General features: G+C 49.9%; 2 protein-coding genes across 4 annotated transcripts in view; both read right to left on the reverse strand.

The window, feature by feature from the left end:
• FRAS1 (Fraser extracellular matrix complex subunit 1) overlaps positions 1–7602 on the reverse strand; it is a 102691-nt gene extending 95089 nt beyond the window's left edge. For both annotated transcript variants that reach the window (XM_039709476.1, XM_039709478.1), the window contains exons 1-2: positions 7386–7602; positions 5074–5105 (exon numbers count right to left, since the gene is read on the reverse strand). In XM_039709476.1, coding sequence (XP_039565410.1) covers positions 5074–5105; positions 7386–7458 — 105 coding nt within the window. In that variant the 5' untranslated portion in view covers positions 7459–7602. The remainder of the gene's footprint in view (positions 1–5073; positions 5106–7385) is intronic.
• A 4448-nt stretch (positions 7603–12050) lies between these two features.
• Positions 12051–17421, reverse strand: MRPL1 (mitochondrial ribosomal protein L1). 2 transcript variants are annotated; one of them, XM_039709487.1, is made up of 9 exons: positions 17266–17410; positions 17097–17181; positions 15881–16136; positions 15624–15707; positions 14954–15025; positions 14657–14768; positions 14133–14233; positions 12998–13079; positions 12051–12301 (listed from the first exon to the last, which is right to left on the reverse strand). In XM_039709487.1, exons 1-9 carry the CDS (start codon positions 17297–17299, stop codon positions 12138–12140), a joined length of 990 nt encoding a protein of 329 aa, XP_039565421.1. In that variant the 5' UTR covers positions 17300–17410; the 3' UTR covers positions 12051–12137. The 2 variants fall into 2 exon arrangements, with proteins under 2 accessions (XP_039565421.1, XP_039565422.1); XM_039709488.1 differs by lacking the exons at positions 12051–12301; positions 12998–13079; positions 14133–14233; positions 14657–14768; positions 14954–15025 and adding an exon at positions 15055–15522 and having other exon boundaries at positions 15573–15707; positions 17266–17421.
• Positions 17422–17458: the final 37 nt, after the last annotated feature.

The following is a 17458-nucleotide window of genomic DNA, read 5'->3' on the forward strand; positions in this document are numbered from 1 at the left end:
AAAAATGTATTAAACTAAAATTTCCCAGTTTTCAGCCTGCAAGAAGTTTCATTTTGATCTCCATAAAACACATGCAAAGCAGGCTAGGAAACTAATTTTTTTTTTTTTTTTTGAGTAACAAAACATCTGGTTTAAAATTATTCAAATTAATCTGGGAAGAAGTCATGTTCAGGATTTATCTTTTGGGGGAGGAGGGAGAGGATTGTTTTCCCCTGGCTGATCCTGGGGAAACACAGATGCTGGGACTCTCCTTTAGCTGCAGCACAGCAGCTGGTAATATAAAGATCCTTTGGCTGCTGAGCTCCTGGGGTTAGTGAGAGGATTCATTACAGAATGACTCTGGAGTAGATACAATGATTACAAAATCGAGTGTTTTATCCTAACAGGCCTCCTTAATCTGTGGCTCAGCCATAAACCACAGCACCAGCAGAATTACAGCAGCCTTCCCAGGCAAGCCTGCTGCCTGCATTCCCCCTGGAAGCCATTCAATATGCCTGGCAGAAATATTGGCATCCTGGCATCACCAACTTCAGAGCACCACGTGGCTGCTGACAGCCCCTCCCCGGGCTGCCATAAAATCACTGCACCCAGCTGGAAAGGACTTCAGATTTGGGAGTTTCTGTCTTCCTGAAAGTGCCAAGGAGTACCTTGGGTGAATTCAGTGGTTAAAACAGCAGCAACCGGAGACGTAATGCCTGCTGAAAAAGCACAGGGAATGATTTATCCTGGACAACACTGAAGGAACTTATTTACCTATCATGGCATTGTTGATGGGGATTATTCAAGGGGAAAAAAGAAAGGGGAAAAGGAACACCATGAAACCACCCTAGAGATGAGAAATTTCACATGTCCAGATGCAGTAGTCCAGTTTTGCTTAAGGTTTACAAGGGATTAAAACACCAACAATCTATTTCAAAAGCCTGAGAGGACATTCAGTTCCTCTTAACTTCTTCACCCCAGGTGTTCAATGTGCCAACAAAGTGGGGATCCACTTTCCTCAGCCGTCTTGCAAAATCCCTAAGCTCTTTGGAGGTCACTGAAAATGTACAGCAAATTTCTGAAATTACTCTTATCAGTTAATTAGACATTGCAACCCCTCCTCTAAAGAGAAAATGCAAATGGGAATCCTGACCAAGGTTTTGAAATGGTTGATGAGAGGGAAGGAATGAGGAAGAGACCCTAGCAAGGGAAAATGATGAATTATAAGGTGTGATAAACGGAGCTCCTCAAATGCAGCCTGAAAGATGGAAGGCACAATGACCTGGAAAATGTCTAAGTGCTGGTTAGTTGCTGAATTCCTGTCCTGCTGAACAAATCCATGGGAAGGCTGCTCTCTCCTGCCAAGGTTCTGGCACACAGCTCCCAGGACTGAGCTATCAAATGTTTATCATCTGCTTCAGTCAGCACTCGTGGACCAACAGTTCCCATCTGGGAAGCTCACTGGGATGGAAAATGTGGAACAGGGCAGTTCTTGTCCAGACCCTGATCTCCAAATAAAGCTGCTGCCAGGTGAGCTCCCACGACACAGAGAAGAGTGAGGCATGAGTCTTGCACCAGCAGGATGGAGAAGAAAGGCCTCTGGAGAAGAACACCACAGCCAGCAGACACAGCTCCAAGGAGAACAGCCCAGAGTGTCAGATCAAAGCTCAAAAACCCCAGAACTCTCCTGTAGTTTATGAATTTCTCCAGATTTATGAATTTTTCCTATCCAAAGCAAAGAGGAGCCTTTTTGAAATCCCTTGTTGCCAAAAAAAAGCCCTGCCTGTACCTGACTGTTTAGGAAGAGCCCCCCATGGATTCCAAAGGCTGTACTTAAAAGCGTGCAGACAGCTGAAGAGGGGCACAACCTCACTGCTGGGCTCTGGACTGCTGGAATGTGAGATCCAAAGAGGAAAAAAGAAGGAGAAAGAACAACTTGCGAGCAGTGAGGGCACTGTGAATGAACACAGACATGTCCACATGCACGGAGGGGTTGGAGAGGAGGGAAGGGGATGGTAAATCCCATGCACCTGGCAGCCTGCTGTGAAACACCTGGTGAGATAAATCACCTCAGGCTGAGCAGGGGCAGTGGCTGGATGCTCCTCTGGCAGCAGGGCAAGTGTGCTTGGTGCAGGGAAGGGCCTCAGCCCTGCCCACACACCTCATGGAAAGGGACGTGCCTCTCCAGGTGTCACTGCTGCCCCAGACACTGGGGCTGTGGATCTGAACCCCTGCCCAGCTCATGGAGAATTGGGAGATGCTGCTTCTGCATGAGGGTGCATCTGCTTGGGCAAGAAGGTGACATTTAGAACCACTAAGAGGAAAAAAAGAAAAATTATTTTGTATTAAAATGTCTTCCTCTGTCCCCTTCATTTGCTGATGAAGGGACAAAAATTCACTTCATCCTCAGGAGAAAAATCGTACATCAAAGGTTCTTTTACCTGGTACCTCTTTTACCTATCCCCATCCCTCTGTACTTCACTGCTGTTTTCAGGGAATACAAAGAAGGAACACACATGCAGCACACGCTTGATTCAAAAATCACTTTTATTTTCCATCCTCAGTTGATCACAGCTTTCTGAAACCCACAAGCAGATGAGATTTGCTGCACGAGAGGCAGTGCATTTCTGTATTAACAAATCTCAACTGCAAAACACTCATGTACATCCAGAGGATGTAGCCCCAGGCTAAGCAGTGGCATTTAAATCACATCATTTAAAAACAAAAATATCTTCACCATTGTAAGAGTTAACAAGCAAACCTTTCAACTGAAATATTCAATTCTGATCTCATTTTTCCGTAGTAGCTTCTTACCTTTCTAATGAAAAGAAAATTAAGCCCATTTTCCACTGTTAATTTAACATATTCCCTAACCAGAAGTGCTTTGCACTTGCTAACATTTATTTTAAAAGTCACTGAATCTATTCAGAGTAGAAGATCTCTGGAATTGGAGATTTGAAACTTGGGAGGGGGAAAAAAACCCCAGCATTTTTAGTTTATTTATTTTATTTATTTTTATTTATTACCTTTCCAGTCTCATTTGTTACCTTTCCAGTCTCATTCTGTCCAGCACAAACTACTGATAGAAACAGAAATCTGACTCTAAAAGCATAAAATCAGGATTTCTGTAAACTTCTGACAACAAAATGCACACATAGACATTGCAAAAAGAAACAGGGAAGTAAAATTTTTGGTAGAAGCACAAGTGCAGTACCATTTACTGTGAATTAAGCCAGGGCTTTTTATTCTGTTCACAATTTTTGACCCAAAAGACTAAAAACCTTTTCTCTCAATTTTTCTTTCTGGTGTTAAAACCAAGCAGCCCATTTGTGTCTCAGGAAACCTCCAAAACCATCTGTCAGCCCAGAAACCCGTCCCTAGGTGCAGTACCAGCAGCTGGTGCCACAGACCAGGTCCGTGTTTGCAAGAGGACAAAATGGAAGTGGATGTTGCTCAGCTGGGCTCGTCCCTCCCTGCTGCAGCCTCCAGCAGACACGAAGTCACTTTTCAAGCCACACTCACCATTCACACCACCTGGAGGCACAGCCCCGTCCTTCCCCTCCCCTTTTCCCTTCATCTTGGCACAAACCAGCTGGCAGAAAGACTCCAGCTTTTTGGATTAGCTCCACACCTCCCACACACCCAGAGTGACATCAGCGTGTCTCCTGGTGGCCTGCAGCTAAGAAAAAAATAAAGTGGATTTTCCTCTTTCTAAGTAAAGGGAGCTGAAAACTCGCTGGCAGGAGAAGCCAGAGGGAGGAACACCAAGCACCTCAGCTGGGAATCACGCTCAGGGAGGTGCTTTCCCTCACAGCAAAGCCACAAACACGAGCTGACCTGGCTTACAAGGAGCTAAGTCAGCCAAGCAGGAGGCAGGACTTGTGCAGCATTAGCAATTCCAGCAACCCTGCAGTGCCTGCATCGCTGCATGGAAGGTTGGATTTATGCACCAAGGGTTTTCCAGGTGACTTCAGAGACTTGTGGGGCAAACAGCATTCCCACAACAGCCCAGGAGCAGCTCACCTCCAGCCACTTCCACATGCAATCACACAATGGCTTGGCAGGCACCTAAAGCTCATCCAGCTCCACACCTCCCTCCAATCCCAGGGTGCTCCAAGCCCCTGGCCTTGGACACTTCCAGGTATCCAGAGGAAACCACAGCCTCTCTGGGCAGCCTGTGCCAGGGCCTCACCCCCTCAGAGCCAAGAATTCCTTTCTAATATCCAATCTGAACCTATTCTCTCTGTTGGTTTGAATCCATCCATTCCCCTTTGTCCTGTCACCCCATCCCTTTCAAACAGCCTTTCTCCATCTCTTTTATGTTCCCTTCACCCCAAGGCTTCTCCTCTCCAGGCTGGACAATCCCAACTCTCTCAGCCTCTCATGGAAGAGGTGCTCCATCCCTCCAATCATCCTGCACCAAACACGGACAAAAATCCTAACCGGACGCTGAAAGGAAACAGTGTTTCCAACCATCGCTCACAACACAATAAAAAGTCGCTGCAGGATTCTATCGTGGGCTGCCAGGACCCTCCACGGGGCATCAATGTGAGGAGCAAACGCATTTACAAGTGTTCCAGAGACACAAAGTAGCCGCGGCACCTCCTTTTAGCCCCGAAGTTCCAGAGCAAGGCAGACGAGTGTTACCGAGCAAAACGCTGTTCATGAGTACTTAAAAACTGCGATTCCTGTACCCAGTCACTCACGGATTACATTTCTAGAGGCGCCAGAAAAGAAAACGAGCTGGGCTTGTAAGGATCACCCCGGGTACGCCAGACTCACCAGCTGAGAGGGAAAAGTGTTAAGCTGCTCATTAATTCAGGGAAGCAGCACCTCCATCCTGCCCGGCGCTGCGCATCTGTGGCTGCCAACACCCCGAAAATCCCTCACGTCTCTTCCTCACCCAGGCAGACTGGCGGGGGAGAATTCCCAACCTCTCCAAGGAGAGGGGAGGGTGGGTTCTCCAGCAGACTGGAAGCTGCCAGACCTGTGGCCTGCACCCCAGCCACAGGCGTGGCAAAAAGCAGGAATTGGAGAAAAGTTCAACAGCACCCTCTCCAACCCTTCCCCAGAACACATTCGGAGCTCACCTACCTCAAACAGGAAGCCGTGGGAGACACAGGCACCTGAGGGACCAGAACAAAAATAAATCAGGTTAGAAATGAGTAAGAGCAGCAGCACATCCTCCAGTGAGCCTGCTCTGACCTGGGCAGCCACCAAAAAATGCAGTTTTGGGGCAGCTGGGCAACCTCTGGGTAAGGCACGGGACCTCTGGCCAGCTCAAAAAGGCAGCAGCAAAAGGGGAGACCTGCCAAAAATAACAGTGTGAGAAGAGCCAGCGTGAATCCTCACTCCTAAATCACTGCTGCATGGACAACAGGACAGGCTCGCAGGGCTCCTCCTGCTTCAGCTGTCCTGGGCCTGCTGGCTGAGAGAAAGCTTCTCCCAGCCAGGGGCAGAGGAGTCACACATCCGAGCACGCTTGGCATATTCCGCCCCAATAATCAGATAAAAGGTTAGGAAGTAAAACCAGGAATGAGCTGAAAGACAGCTCTTCCATCGATTTTCTGGGAAATGGTCGCTCTGGAGCAGCTGCACGTGATCTGTCTCCCAAAAGCGCGAGGAGAATGCGCAATCCGAAACAACCCGAGGAGCTCCGGGATGAAAGGGAAAGAGACCAAGGAAAGGCTGCCCCGAGGGACCACCCAGCAAAGTCAGAATTTCCCTGCCAAAGAGTGGAGTTCCCCGAGAAATGCAGATGAGACCAGTCTGTACGGAAAACCTGGGAGCTACACTTCTGGAATCAAAAGCTCCTCCTTGGAGCTCGGCTGCAAGCGGCTGTGGAGGCACCACCGGGAATTATTTTCCCTCGCCAAGAAGGTGAGCCACAGGAGCCCAGCCACACTTCTCTCAAATTCAGCAAATTTGGCAAGAGAAAATAATGTCAAGGTTCATCATCCAGCTCCACCTCAAAATTCAGTGCAAAACACAAGGTCACACATTATTGGAAGGCATGGGGGGGAAAAAAAGCCCCGAAAAACTTAATATGAGGTAGTTAAGAGCAGCACAACCCATCTGTTTTACCCCTCCGGGGCTGCTGGCTGCCTTTTCTTTTTAGCTCGCTGACAGCTACAGCTCCTTAAAATACCAGTGTGCTCATCCCCTCCGGGGCCAGAGCAGGGAATAGGGACCATGTAGGACCAGAAAGGAAACGCACAAAGTCTGATCCTTCTTCCCCACCGAGGGCAGAGACACAGCTCCCTCCTTTACAAGTTACCAAGGGAGACTAAGATACAGCCCAGCTCCACAGGACTTGGAAAACCCTTCGTTACAAACAAATTTTACTTTTTGTCCCCAGTTATGGGGCGAGCCAAACACACTACACATAAGCTTGCTATGCGACAGCGCCCTGATTTTCCACGAAACTCGAAGCCCCGGCTGTGATCACCACCTGTTGCAAAGCACACCTGAAAAGCTTTCTGCAAATTATGACTTGCACATACCGAAGCGCCCAAAGGAGAAACCCCCAGACCTAATGTTGTGGTATTTTTGTGGGGGACATCCTGGATGAAGGCAGTATTCTGGTTTGAGAGCTTTTATTTTTGGTAAAAGCCAGAGTCTGTCGGAGTGCTACCCAGCGGGTTCACATGCCAAACCCGCACCCGACAGCGCCTCAGCTCGCACGCACATCGCTGCCTGTGACCGCTGCTGCTCACCAGGAGCTCACATCGGGAATCACGGCGGCAGCAGGATTCGGGGAGAATCACAGCCGCTTCAGAAACCAACGACCTGCAGCCAAAGGACAAGGCGGAGTACAACCTAGGGGCACGAGCGCTTCCAAACTCCAAACATCAGCGTCGCTGGCCACGGCTCGCTCCAGCACACCGGCACAAAACCCGCCGCGTCCCTCCGAGCGCTCCCAAGCCGGCTCCAGCCGCCTCCTGCTAAGGCGAGGAGCGGGGCACGGCTGCAGCCGGCTCCCCTCACGCTTCCCCGGCGCTGCCCAGCCGCCTGAGGACTGCGCCCGCCGCCGCCCGCCCCGGCCCCTCAGCGCCGCGGGCTCGCCCCGCTCCAGCGCCACACGCCGTGCCGGGGCAGCACCCCTCAGCCGGGCACGGCCGCCTTCCCTGCCGCCCTGAGGGGCAGCCCGGCGATGCCCGGAGCGGGACTCGCGCCCGGCAGCCGGGGGAGCGCGAGGGTTTTTTTGCCCCGGCGCCCCTCACTCGCCTGTGGGGAAGCCGCCAAAATGGCGGGGGGCGGAGGCGGACCCCCGCCCGGGCCGGGAGCGCGATGAGGGAGGCACAGCCGTGCCGTATCCCAGGGGAAAAGGCGGCCCGCAGCCGCTTTTCTCCTCAGGGATCCCCCCCCGCCCGCGGGACGGGGACGCGCCCGGCGCGGCGACTCACCTGAGGCGGCATCGGCCAGCGCGGCGCGGAGCAGCAGCAGCAGCAGCAGCACGGCGGCCCCAGCGGTGCTCATGGCCCCTGGCGGCGAGCAGCGAGCGGCCAGTGCCCGCCGGGCCCGCGGCAGGTGCCGGGGCCGAGGCCAAACTTGGCCCGCAGACAAAGGGGCAGCTCCGCGCCGCCCCCCGCCCCGCCCCGGGCAGCGCTGCGCCCTCCTTCCTCCCGGCGCCCGAGCCTCTCCTCCTCCTCCTCCCTTCCTTCCCCCCTTCCTACTCCCCGGCACCTTGCGCCGGGCGGGCAGAGGATTCCCGCTTCTCCTCCCCCGGTAATGCCGCAGCCGTGCCGGGATTAGGCAAAGCTGAGGACTCCCGCTCCTCCTCCCCCGCCCCGCCGGCTGCCTGGGGATGGAGCAGCCCCCGGTAATGCCGCAGCCGTGCCGGGATTAGGCAGAGCAAACGTGTTTGTGTTGGGTCTGACCCCACCGACCTGATCCACGCCGGTGGCTGGGAGGGAGAGGTCACCCCCTCGCCCGGGTTGGAAGCCTCTAATTTACTGTGTTTTGGGTGTCAGTTTGGGTTGTAGGATTGTAACAAGAAGTATCAAAGCCTGGTCTGTTTCCATGTCCATTTCTTCGTGGCACGGCTGCTGCTTTGCTCTTTCTTCCTAGAGCAAATCCAAGCAAGAGTTAAAGACGAGCTCTCTAGCAATCACACATCAAGCACTCAAACTAAAATAAAAACAAAAAACATTAGAAACTCAAGTTAAACTGCTGCCCTTACAGAGTTTTCTTGCTTTAAGCACTTCCACACACAGTACTAAGTCAATTCAAGAAAAGCTTCCCATGTCACCCCTCCAGCATTGCACACTCAACACATCTTGGAGCCAACGTTTCCAAATGAAAGTCTGGCTCCTGCAAGTCACAGGATAAAGAAAAACAGCCCCAATTTGAAGTTACAGCCATTCCGAGCCCCAAATTAAAATGAACTCAGAAAGGGAGTTTATTTTTACTAGTCTGTGAATGAAATGGGTTTTTTTTCCTGCCAATTTCAGCGTTCCTGCTTCACAGCAGCACCCCAGTTCCCACACAGCAGAGGGTTGCACCGGCCTGGGCTGCTGCTGCTGCTGCCTTCATCTCCTCCTTGCCTGATTAAATGCGACCATGGCAGCTCAATTTGACAACAATTCCCCGTGGTAACTCCATCATCTGCTCAGTTTTGATTCACTTCCTAATGAACGCTACCATTTTAAACTCTAAGTTGGAGGTCAGATTTTTTGGGGTTTTTTTTGTTTTTTTTTTTTCCCTCCCCACTACCATTTCGAACTCTAAGTTGGAGGTCAGATTTTTTTTAATTTTTTTTTTTCCTTCCCCAGGACTGTATGCCTTTAATCACTGTGCTGGAATTCCCACAGCAAAAAACACACAAGCCCCAGATCCCTTCTAATTCCTCAGGTGAAACTCTGGACAACCTCACCAAACTCAAAGGAACGCCAGCAAGAAAGAACAGGTGAAAATAATTAAAATCAAGCACACAGAGGGTTCAATAACTTCATATAGAACAGGTGGAAATAATAAAAGCCAAGCACACAGAGGGGTCAGTAACTTTATATAAATGTGTCCAGCTCATCTTTTAACCATGTGTTGTTGATCTTGCTGCTGCTGTTCTTTAGCCTTTGACAACTTGTTTCCCTAGTCCATTTACAGCCTCCTCCTCCCTATTTCTCCTACCTTCCTTCCTGCTCTTCTCACAACACTGCTCCCAAGACCCTGTTAAAAGTCAGAACTCCAGACCCATAATTTTTCAGATTTTCCCTCTAGCAAACACTCATTTGCCAGCATTTCTCAAGTTTTGCACTCAGTGCAAAAGGCTTGAAATTTTCAGAAATTCAGTTTGGTGAAGTTTTGTCCTTCGCATCCTATTTAACATAAAAGCAGCATTTCTGTTCCGAGTCTACTTACAAATTAGCAGCAAGTAAAATTATAAAATAAGCTTCAGACTCTTTCAGGAGAAATATGAGATAGTTCACAGGCTGAAAGCTTGAAGGGCACAACTTGCAAAGCACTGATGCAGCTGTCAGCTGCTGCCACAGATCTTGGAACTAATGGCACAATAATGGCACAAAAAGTCACTGGGGCTGTAGAAATAAACCACTTTTAGCCTCCTCTTTTTTTAATCAAACATCCAGGCAGAGGTCAGTCTTCTGCAAGTTGGTGTGAAAGAGCCATTCCTCCACTTGGCAATCCCTGGCTGAAGAGACTGGAGCCAGACATACCTCGTGTTCCTGGAAAGCTGGGCATGTGCTGGCTCAGGCTTGAGAAGGATCCATCTCTGGCAAGTGAAGGAGTTTTCATCTGCATTCCCCACTTCCAGAACACCTGACAGTTATTTTTCCAGCTTTTAAGTGTTTTTTTTTTTACAATGTTTTTAATAAGCCTTTTAAAATCCATGAGATGAGCCCACAAAAACAACGTGGCATTTTCACCACGTGTGACCTCAACCCGGCATCTCCCAGTACCTGGCAATTTGGGAAGACTGGCATTTTCCTTGTTCTCCAAGCAGTCCTGCAGGGGCCACACTGACACCTCTCCCTTCCTGTCCTGGTGGGATGAAGCCTCTAGACACCTGCAAGCTGAGGCACTGACAGAAATAACTGCTTGGAGAAGAATTGTGTTTATTCCTAGCAGTGTTTTTAGTCAGTCTCAAAAGCTTTTTTCCCCTCTCTGTCCTATTTCAGTCAATCCAAGTTTTCCCACATGGACAGATCTTTGGCTACAGCATTAGCCTCTCTCCCAGAGTCTGCCAAGACCAGTGGTATTGCAGAACATGGATAATAAAATCATAGTTAATCACTCAGAACACCCATCACAGCACTAAAAACCTGTCACCCCTGGTGGCAGCTGTCACATGCCTGCCCTGCTCCTCCAGCTGTGGCAGAACTCCCAGCACGAGCCCCATGAACTCAGCTTGACCCACGGAGATTCCAGGTTTTTTGGAGTGCCACGAATTCCCCCACAAGGCCAGGTTGGGGCTGAGTGTCAGCCTAAACCCTGCAGTCCCCACAGCTGCACACAGGCTGCCAGCACAACTTCTTCCTTCTTTGGGCAAATGTTTCTGCGTGTGTCACTAAGCCTGACTCCCAGCTCTGCTCCGTAGTTAAACCAACAGCAGGTCCAGATCAAACAAACCTAAAAGCCATCATCCTTCATCTGCAGGGCTGAAGGCGCTGCAGTGCTCCCTCCCTCTATCCCACAGGGACTTCCAGAAGCCAGCAGTGCCACTGCAGTCACGCTCAGTGGGACAATTCAAGGGATTTCTAAGGCACCTTGGCCCAAGAACCACAGGTCCCACTCTGCACGTCTGGGGACTCAGCTCATTAAAGAGCAATCATGTCACGTTGTCTCCCTCCCCTCCATCATTCCCCACCCTGTGCCAATCCAGCATTCCAGGATAAAAAGAAGTCCCAAGCACTCAACAGCTGGTACAGCACTGTTTCAGCATGGCACAGCCCGGGGCATTATTGCTTCAGCAATCAGGAACGCCAGCTCAGAACTGCACCTGAAAACTTGCTGAGCCCATCAGCCACTTCTCTTGCCCACCTGACCTCCTGAGGCCCAGATTTCCTGTGTCCCCACAGTTCTGGGATTTTCCAAGTGCAGATTCCTGCAGGAACATTTATTATTCTATGCTCTTATTCTCTGAGAGCACACTCAGCAGTCTGAGAGCTTCTGATTTAAGCTCACCTGTGCATTTATGCTTAAGCATCACTTTTTCTTTTTAAAATCCACCCATCAAAGAGGGCAGGCCTATCTTTTCCCAAAATGGACAGTGAAGTCTTGGAAACAAGCCAAGAGAACAGGGAAAAGACAAAGAAATCTGTGCAGATAATACCACAGCCTTTGCTTTTCTTTACCAACAGGTCACTCATATTCAGATTGCTCCTTTTGGGCCACAAACAACCCCCAACCACTGGAATGCCTCATAATACCCCTTACATGTGTAATGCCTTGCAAATAAAGATATTCCAGTACACTGGCATTGCTTTTCCCTGACTGACAACACGCAATGTCCATTAAGCCAGTGTGAAACCTTCCTATACACACTTTAAAGGGTTTTTTTTGGATCAAACTCTGAGCAAAGCACCCCACACAACCAAAATAATCAGTGTGGCCTGACAGGAATTGGTCACTCTGACTGACAGCAGCCAAATGCTTCTGATGGGAGCTAAAATAATTTCCATGCAGACAGATCCCAGTAACTCTTGGAAAAAGGAGGCCCACGCCCAGTAATAGGAATGATTTAAACCTTGCCAGATTTGGATCAGCTCATCCCTGTTGTAAATAGCCAGTCCTTTCTGGGACCATCTTGCATTTCGGGGTGCAGCTTTACGAACACGTGTTCAGCAACAGAGCCCCCCAAAAAAACCAGCCCAGGAGAAATTCCAGCTCCTGGAAGGGAGCGCCATCTCCTGGAAGGAAAGCGGAAAGCACCGGGAAAGAGCCGGGTGCCCAGTTGGTATTCCAGAAAACCAGGCGAGGAAAACACACCGGAGCAAGCTGCACGCTCGCTGCCCCCCACAAAACACATCCTGTTCTTCCTTGGGGAAAAGCATCTGCTTGGTTCTGACAACAGGCTCCTGCTCGTGACAACGTTACACCCAACTGCGACACGAAATCCACGAGTTCCATTTATTTTCTGTTCTCACAGAGCATGATTTGAGTGACACCGTTTGCCTCCCCAGCTCCACGAGGAAAAGGCATCAGGTACTAAGGGATTCTTGGACAGGCTTTTGCTGCTCCTCAGCAGCTGCATTTTCTTCCTCTTTTTGTTCTGCTTTCTCCACCTGAGGCAGGATTCCATCGAGGTTCAGCTGCAAGCCTTCACTGGTGGAGGATCTGATCACCAGCCTCTGCACAATGGGATCTAGGAAGAAAAAGGGCACACCAAACTGGTCACTCCACCCCTTCCCAGCTCTCCAGGCTGACTGCTCCCACCAAATGTTGGCCACCAAGCCAGTAAAAGAACACCACAAGGACCAGGCTTGACACTCCAAATAAAATTAAAAAAGCAAGCTGCTCAGAGCAGAAAAAGTAATCCTCACTAAACTGGGCTGATGTACATTGATTTAAATTCATTTAAAAAACCACACTTTTCTGCATTTATATTTCAAGTCAGGCAACCCCTTATAGTTTTCATTTGGGCTTCTCAAGGCATGTGTACGTGGCTTTTTATGGTCTGGTCTCTGCAGCTACTGTGAGCAGCATCACTGGCAGAGGGACAAGATCATTCTTCAGGCAGACATTAAGCAAGTACCAACACCAAAAAATGGGATTGTAGCTTACACAAAGCTGCTTTCCTAAAATTATTTCATGAATCACCATCTCCTCTCCAGCTAAGCAGATGCTCTCTGCTTAAAGCTGACTTTATTATTCCTTTTGCTAAGAAGGGGACAGAAAGGGGACAGAAAGGGGACAGAAAGGGGACAGAAAGGACCAGCTTTTCCCTTGGAGGAGCAGGAATTTTAAGAGCTATTTGGAGAGCAGCAAGGTAACTGCATGACAACCCAGTAAAGAACACCCATCTCCCACTGGGGTTTGCTGCAGCCTGAACAAACCTTACCAAAATTGGAGGGCTTGAAGGTGCAGATGTCGTGGATGATTGCTTTCAGGTTGGCAGTGATGTGCTCTGTGGGCATGTCCAGCTGCAAAAGGACAGTGCCAAGTTAGTCATGGTGATGCCTGGAGCCCAGGTGGACAGGTCTGAAAGCACTGCTGTTTGTGTTTATCCTGCATGGGATAAACAAAAGGCCACAAAATGCATCAACACCCAGAACTGAAGGCATCAGGAGTTGAACAGCATGAAATCAATCAAAAGAACCAACTCATCAGCTCCATGATGAGGACAGGTAATGCTCAGACAAAATAGTTTTCATACTCAAAGGAAGATGCCAGCTTCCAAACCAGCTTCCCACAGTAAATCCTTGTGGATGCACACCTATCTTGCTGCTTCATGTTTTGAACACTTCTCTCCTGAGCAGCACAGTGTGCTGTAAAAAGGGTCAGCTAAGCTGTTTGTTCCCTTCTTATTTCTTAACTAAGTCTGACTCCTCCAACAGCAAGCTCCAGAATTCCAGCTACACACAAAAAACACAGACAAGGAAGCCCTTGGAATGCCCATGCACAGCTCAGAGCAGATAGTGAGAATTAAACAACTCATTTGTCTCCAACACTGCCAGGCAAAGCTTCAGGCATTTCCTACCCTTCCTGCCTGTGCCACCCTCAGTTAGAGGGACACCCAACATCAGGCAGGATTACAAAGACACAAACCAGAAGGAAAACAAAAAAACCCCAAAGCCTAGGGCAGAGAAAACGAAATAATAAGCCAAAATTAATGTTCTATTTCAGGTAACACAAACAGTTCTTGCTTCCTACTCCAGTCCAGAACCACAGTTATCAAAATGAGAAGTCTTTAATTATTTGGTTAAAGCAAAGACTTTTTGACTCTCCTGTGCATATTGACCATGGACTTACAAACCTATAGTTTATTCATTTACCAAAACAAAAAACCAACAAAAACCCCAAGAAGTTTAAAACCAGCTGAAGATGCCACACAACAGAGTTCTATTTTCTTCACAGATTAGCTGAAAAAATGGTCAAAAACTTGGAGAAACAGATTGAAAAGATGTTTTTTTCCCCCTCCTGGAATACTACAGTTCTGCTCAGGGCAGAAATATCAGGGCTCTGTTCACACTTACTCTGGCTATTCTTGTCTTGATGACACTCTCATCCTGCACCGAGTACTCGTGACACTCTCTGAAGAACTGCACCATCCTGGGAATGTCACTGCCCAGGGAATCTGTTAAAAAAAAATAAATAAAAGAAGTGGTCTCAGCAATGGTAATTAGCACAGATGGGTGTGGCACCAGGAAAGAGATAATTCCATCTGTTAACTAAGGCAAACACCACTCCAAAATGCAGTCTCAGAGACACGACAATGGTGTCCTAAGTGAGATCACAGAAACAGTCTCCCTGTTCCCTCCTTCCCCAGTCAAAAATGGGCACCTAGCAGGCAAATTTATCTGGGTTCTTACCCCAGATTTGCCTGTGGCAGGAAAAAAAATGGATCCCTAAAGTTCCCTTGACCTAAGACAAGTGGTGCAGCCCCAGGCTAACACCCAAAGTAACCACACACCCATCAAAAAAACCATCCCAGAGGCACCCCCAGGGCTCCACCTCCCTCAGGAAGTGTTTGCAGCTGGAACCAAGCACTGCTCCTTACTTCTCTTGGTGCTGGGGTACTTCTTTTTCAGTTTGTTCCTCAGGGGGATTAGCTTGGGGATGATGGCAGGGACAGCCACGTAGAAATCAGCCTGGATTTCATCCTCCAGGATCTGCAACAAGCACAGTCCCACTGATTGCACTGGAGCTGACTGACAAAAGGGTCCAAAAGCACATCCCTCACTCTGCCTGCTGCCTCCCAGCTGGAGCTCACTGCACACCAGGCTTCCTCCCCTCCCCAGGCCCCAGTCCTGCTGAAATTGGGATTTTTATGCAATTCTTTAAGAAAAATATGTACCCATTTGATTAACTCAACTCCTCCCACGATGGCAGCGCCGTGCTCCCGAGCTGCCTCAGCTTCTTGCTCGTTCTGTTGAGAGAAAAAAAGTCATTAAAAACAGCTGGACTACCAATCAGGCTGCTGCTGCTCTGCTGCCAATCGAGCTCAGGGAGAGAATTCCAAACAATCGGGTCCAAAGAGTCATCAAATAAACCCATGGCAGCTCTGTGGGATCATCTCACACAGATAAAATATTAATTGGCAAAGGACAGCTGCAGGAGTGTGCTGGACACCAAAACCCCATGGAAATGAAGGAATTCTGGTTCACCCACCTCTGTGAGCACCAAAACCCCATGAAAATGAAGGAATTCTGCCTCACCCACCTCTGGGAGCACCAAAATCCCATGAAAATGAAGGAATTCTGGCTCACCCATCTCTGTGAGCACCAAAATCCCATGAAAATGAAGGAATTCTGGCTCACCCACCTCTGTGAGCACCAAAATCCCATGAAAATGAAGGAATTCTGCCTCACCCACCTCTGGGAGCACCAAAATCCCATGAAAATGAAGGAATTCTGGCTCACCCACCTCTGGGAGCACCAAATCCCATGAAAATGAAGGAATTCTGTCTCACCCACCTCTGGGAGCACCAAATCCCCATGAAAATGAAGGAATTCTGGCTCACCCACCTCTGTGAACACCAACACCTTGTTCACCTCGTCCGTGAAGCGATGGGGCAGAGCGACACCGCTGGAAAAAGGATCCACTTTTTTCTGGCAAGTTAAAAAGAAAACAAAACAATGAAAGCAAACCAAAGGAAATTAAGGCTCGAGGGTAAACCACAGCCTCACAGGCAGCCGGTGCCCTGAAAAAGAAAGGCCAAGGAGGCGAGGGGCTGCCCCCGGCGCGAGCAGACCCGCAGTGGTGCCGCAGGGGCCAGCCCCACCTTCTTCTGCAGCGCCATGTCCAGGAACACGTTGATGTACACAAACTGCCTGGGGTGGGTGAAGTCCAGCTCCTGGAACCTCTTGAGCATGGCCACGGCCTGCTCCAGCCCGTAGGAGGGTCTCCTGTAGAGCCACGTCAGGTACACGTCGTCCACGGGCTTGCTCATCAGCGGCCGCCTCCGAGGGAGGGGCTTCTCCCTGGCCGCCTCCTTCCCCTTCTCCTGCCTGCTCCTCTTGGCCTCTTTTTTGGCAGCTCTGAACCCAAAAAGACACGCTGTGAGGTCAGCAGCGATCTGATTTGCACGGCACTCCGATTTCACAAAGCAAGGTTTTCCCCTCCCTCTCCCGCAGCACTTTGCTTTCACTTGAGCACCCAGTTCTCATTTTCCTGTTTTCAGAGGGTCTCCGGGCAAGGAAAATGTGAAAAATGTGTATTTTGTGATTGGCTTTTCGCAAGTATTAAAATGAATATTGCATTATGCTAGAAAGTTATGCTATATTAATTTTCTTAAGTAGTGTATTAAATATAGTTTTAGGTTATAACAGAATGTTAAAATAGAAACTGTGCTATGTAAGATATTTGTTTAAGAAAGGACTCGCACCAGATAGGAGCCACAGGACACCTAAATCTTTCAGAGAAAAGGAATTTGTTGCTCCCTTATCAGGAAAAAATTAACTTCTTCCCACCTCGCTCAGACAGGAAGACGGCATAAGGATTAAGAGGAAGAAGTTGACAGTGACCAGACAGAATCCTGGTTTGAATGGAATTTATGCATCATATATGAGATGTATGAATATGCAACAGGCAATTGTTTTTAAGGGTTAATCCTCTGTTAACCGGTGTCCTTTTTCGGGCTTGTGTTGCCCAGAAAAAGGTACCCGGACGTCCGTATCTCTTTGTTTTTATTGTCTCATATTGTCCTAACCTCACATGTTCAAATTTTATTATTCCTATTATACTACTATTGTTATAACCCTTTTATTACCATTAAACTTTTAAAATTTCAAAAAAACAAGTGACCGGCGTCTTTCGCAAACCTTTATGCACCCCGCAGAAGCACAGCCCAAGACCGCAGCGCCGCGCTTTCCCAGTGCCTGTTCTCCGGCAGCCCGCGAGCCCCAGCACCGCGGACACCCAACCCAGCCCGCCCCAGCACCGCGGACACCCAACCCAGCCCGCCCCAGCCCCTCCGGGCCCGCCGGGCCCGCACTCACCGGGCCGCTGCCGCCGCGTAGGGCCGCGCGCTGGCGGGGCTCGGCACGGCGGCGAGGCGCTGCTCCAGCGCGGGGAGGGCCAGCGCTGCGGGGAGACAGCAAACACCGCCTCAGAGAAGCGCCCGACCCGCCCGGAGAGCCCCCCCCGCAGCCCTCAGGGCCCCCTCACCTCGCCACAGCCAGCGGGCGCTGGGCGCCGCCATGTTGCCGAGCCGCCCTGGTGCGCCGCCGCAACCCTTCCCCACGGAACTCGCTCCCCGAGGCCGCGAAGAAACGTTCCGGCAGGACCGGCTCGCCAGCGGTGTGCCGCCGACCGCCGTCCCCCCAACCCGCCGCGCCCGGGCCTGCCGTTCCGCGGGTGC

This window comes from Passer montanus, unplaced genomic scaffold (assembly GCF_014805655.1).
Source record: "Passer montanus isolate IOZ18808 unplaced genomic scaffold, ASM1480565v1 scaffold210, whole genome shotgun sequence".
In the NCBI taxonomy this organism is placed as follows: domain Eukaryota; kingdom Metazoa; phylum Chordata; class Aves; order Passeriformes; family Passeridae; genus Passer; species Passer montanus.

Coding starts and splice junctions, on each gene's coding strand:
- MRPL1 (XM_039709487.1), bottom strand. CDS start 17,299: ATGGCGGCGCCCAGCGCCCGCTGGCTGTGGCGAG. Junction 15,708..15,880: donor ACATGGCGCTGCAGAAGAAG/GTGGGGCTGGCC, acceptor TTAACTTGCCAG/AAAAAAGTGGATCCTTTTTC. Junction 12,302..12,997: donor CTTCAAGCCCTCCAATTTTG/GTAAGGTTTGTT, acceptor TTTTCTTCCTAG/ATCCCATTGTGCAGAGGCTG.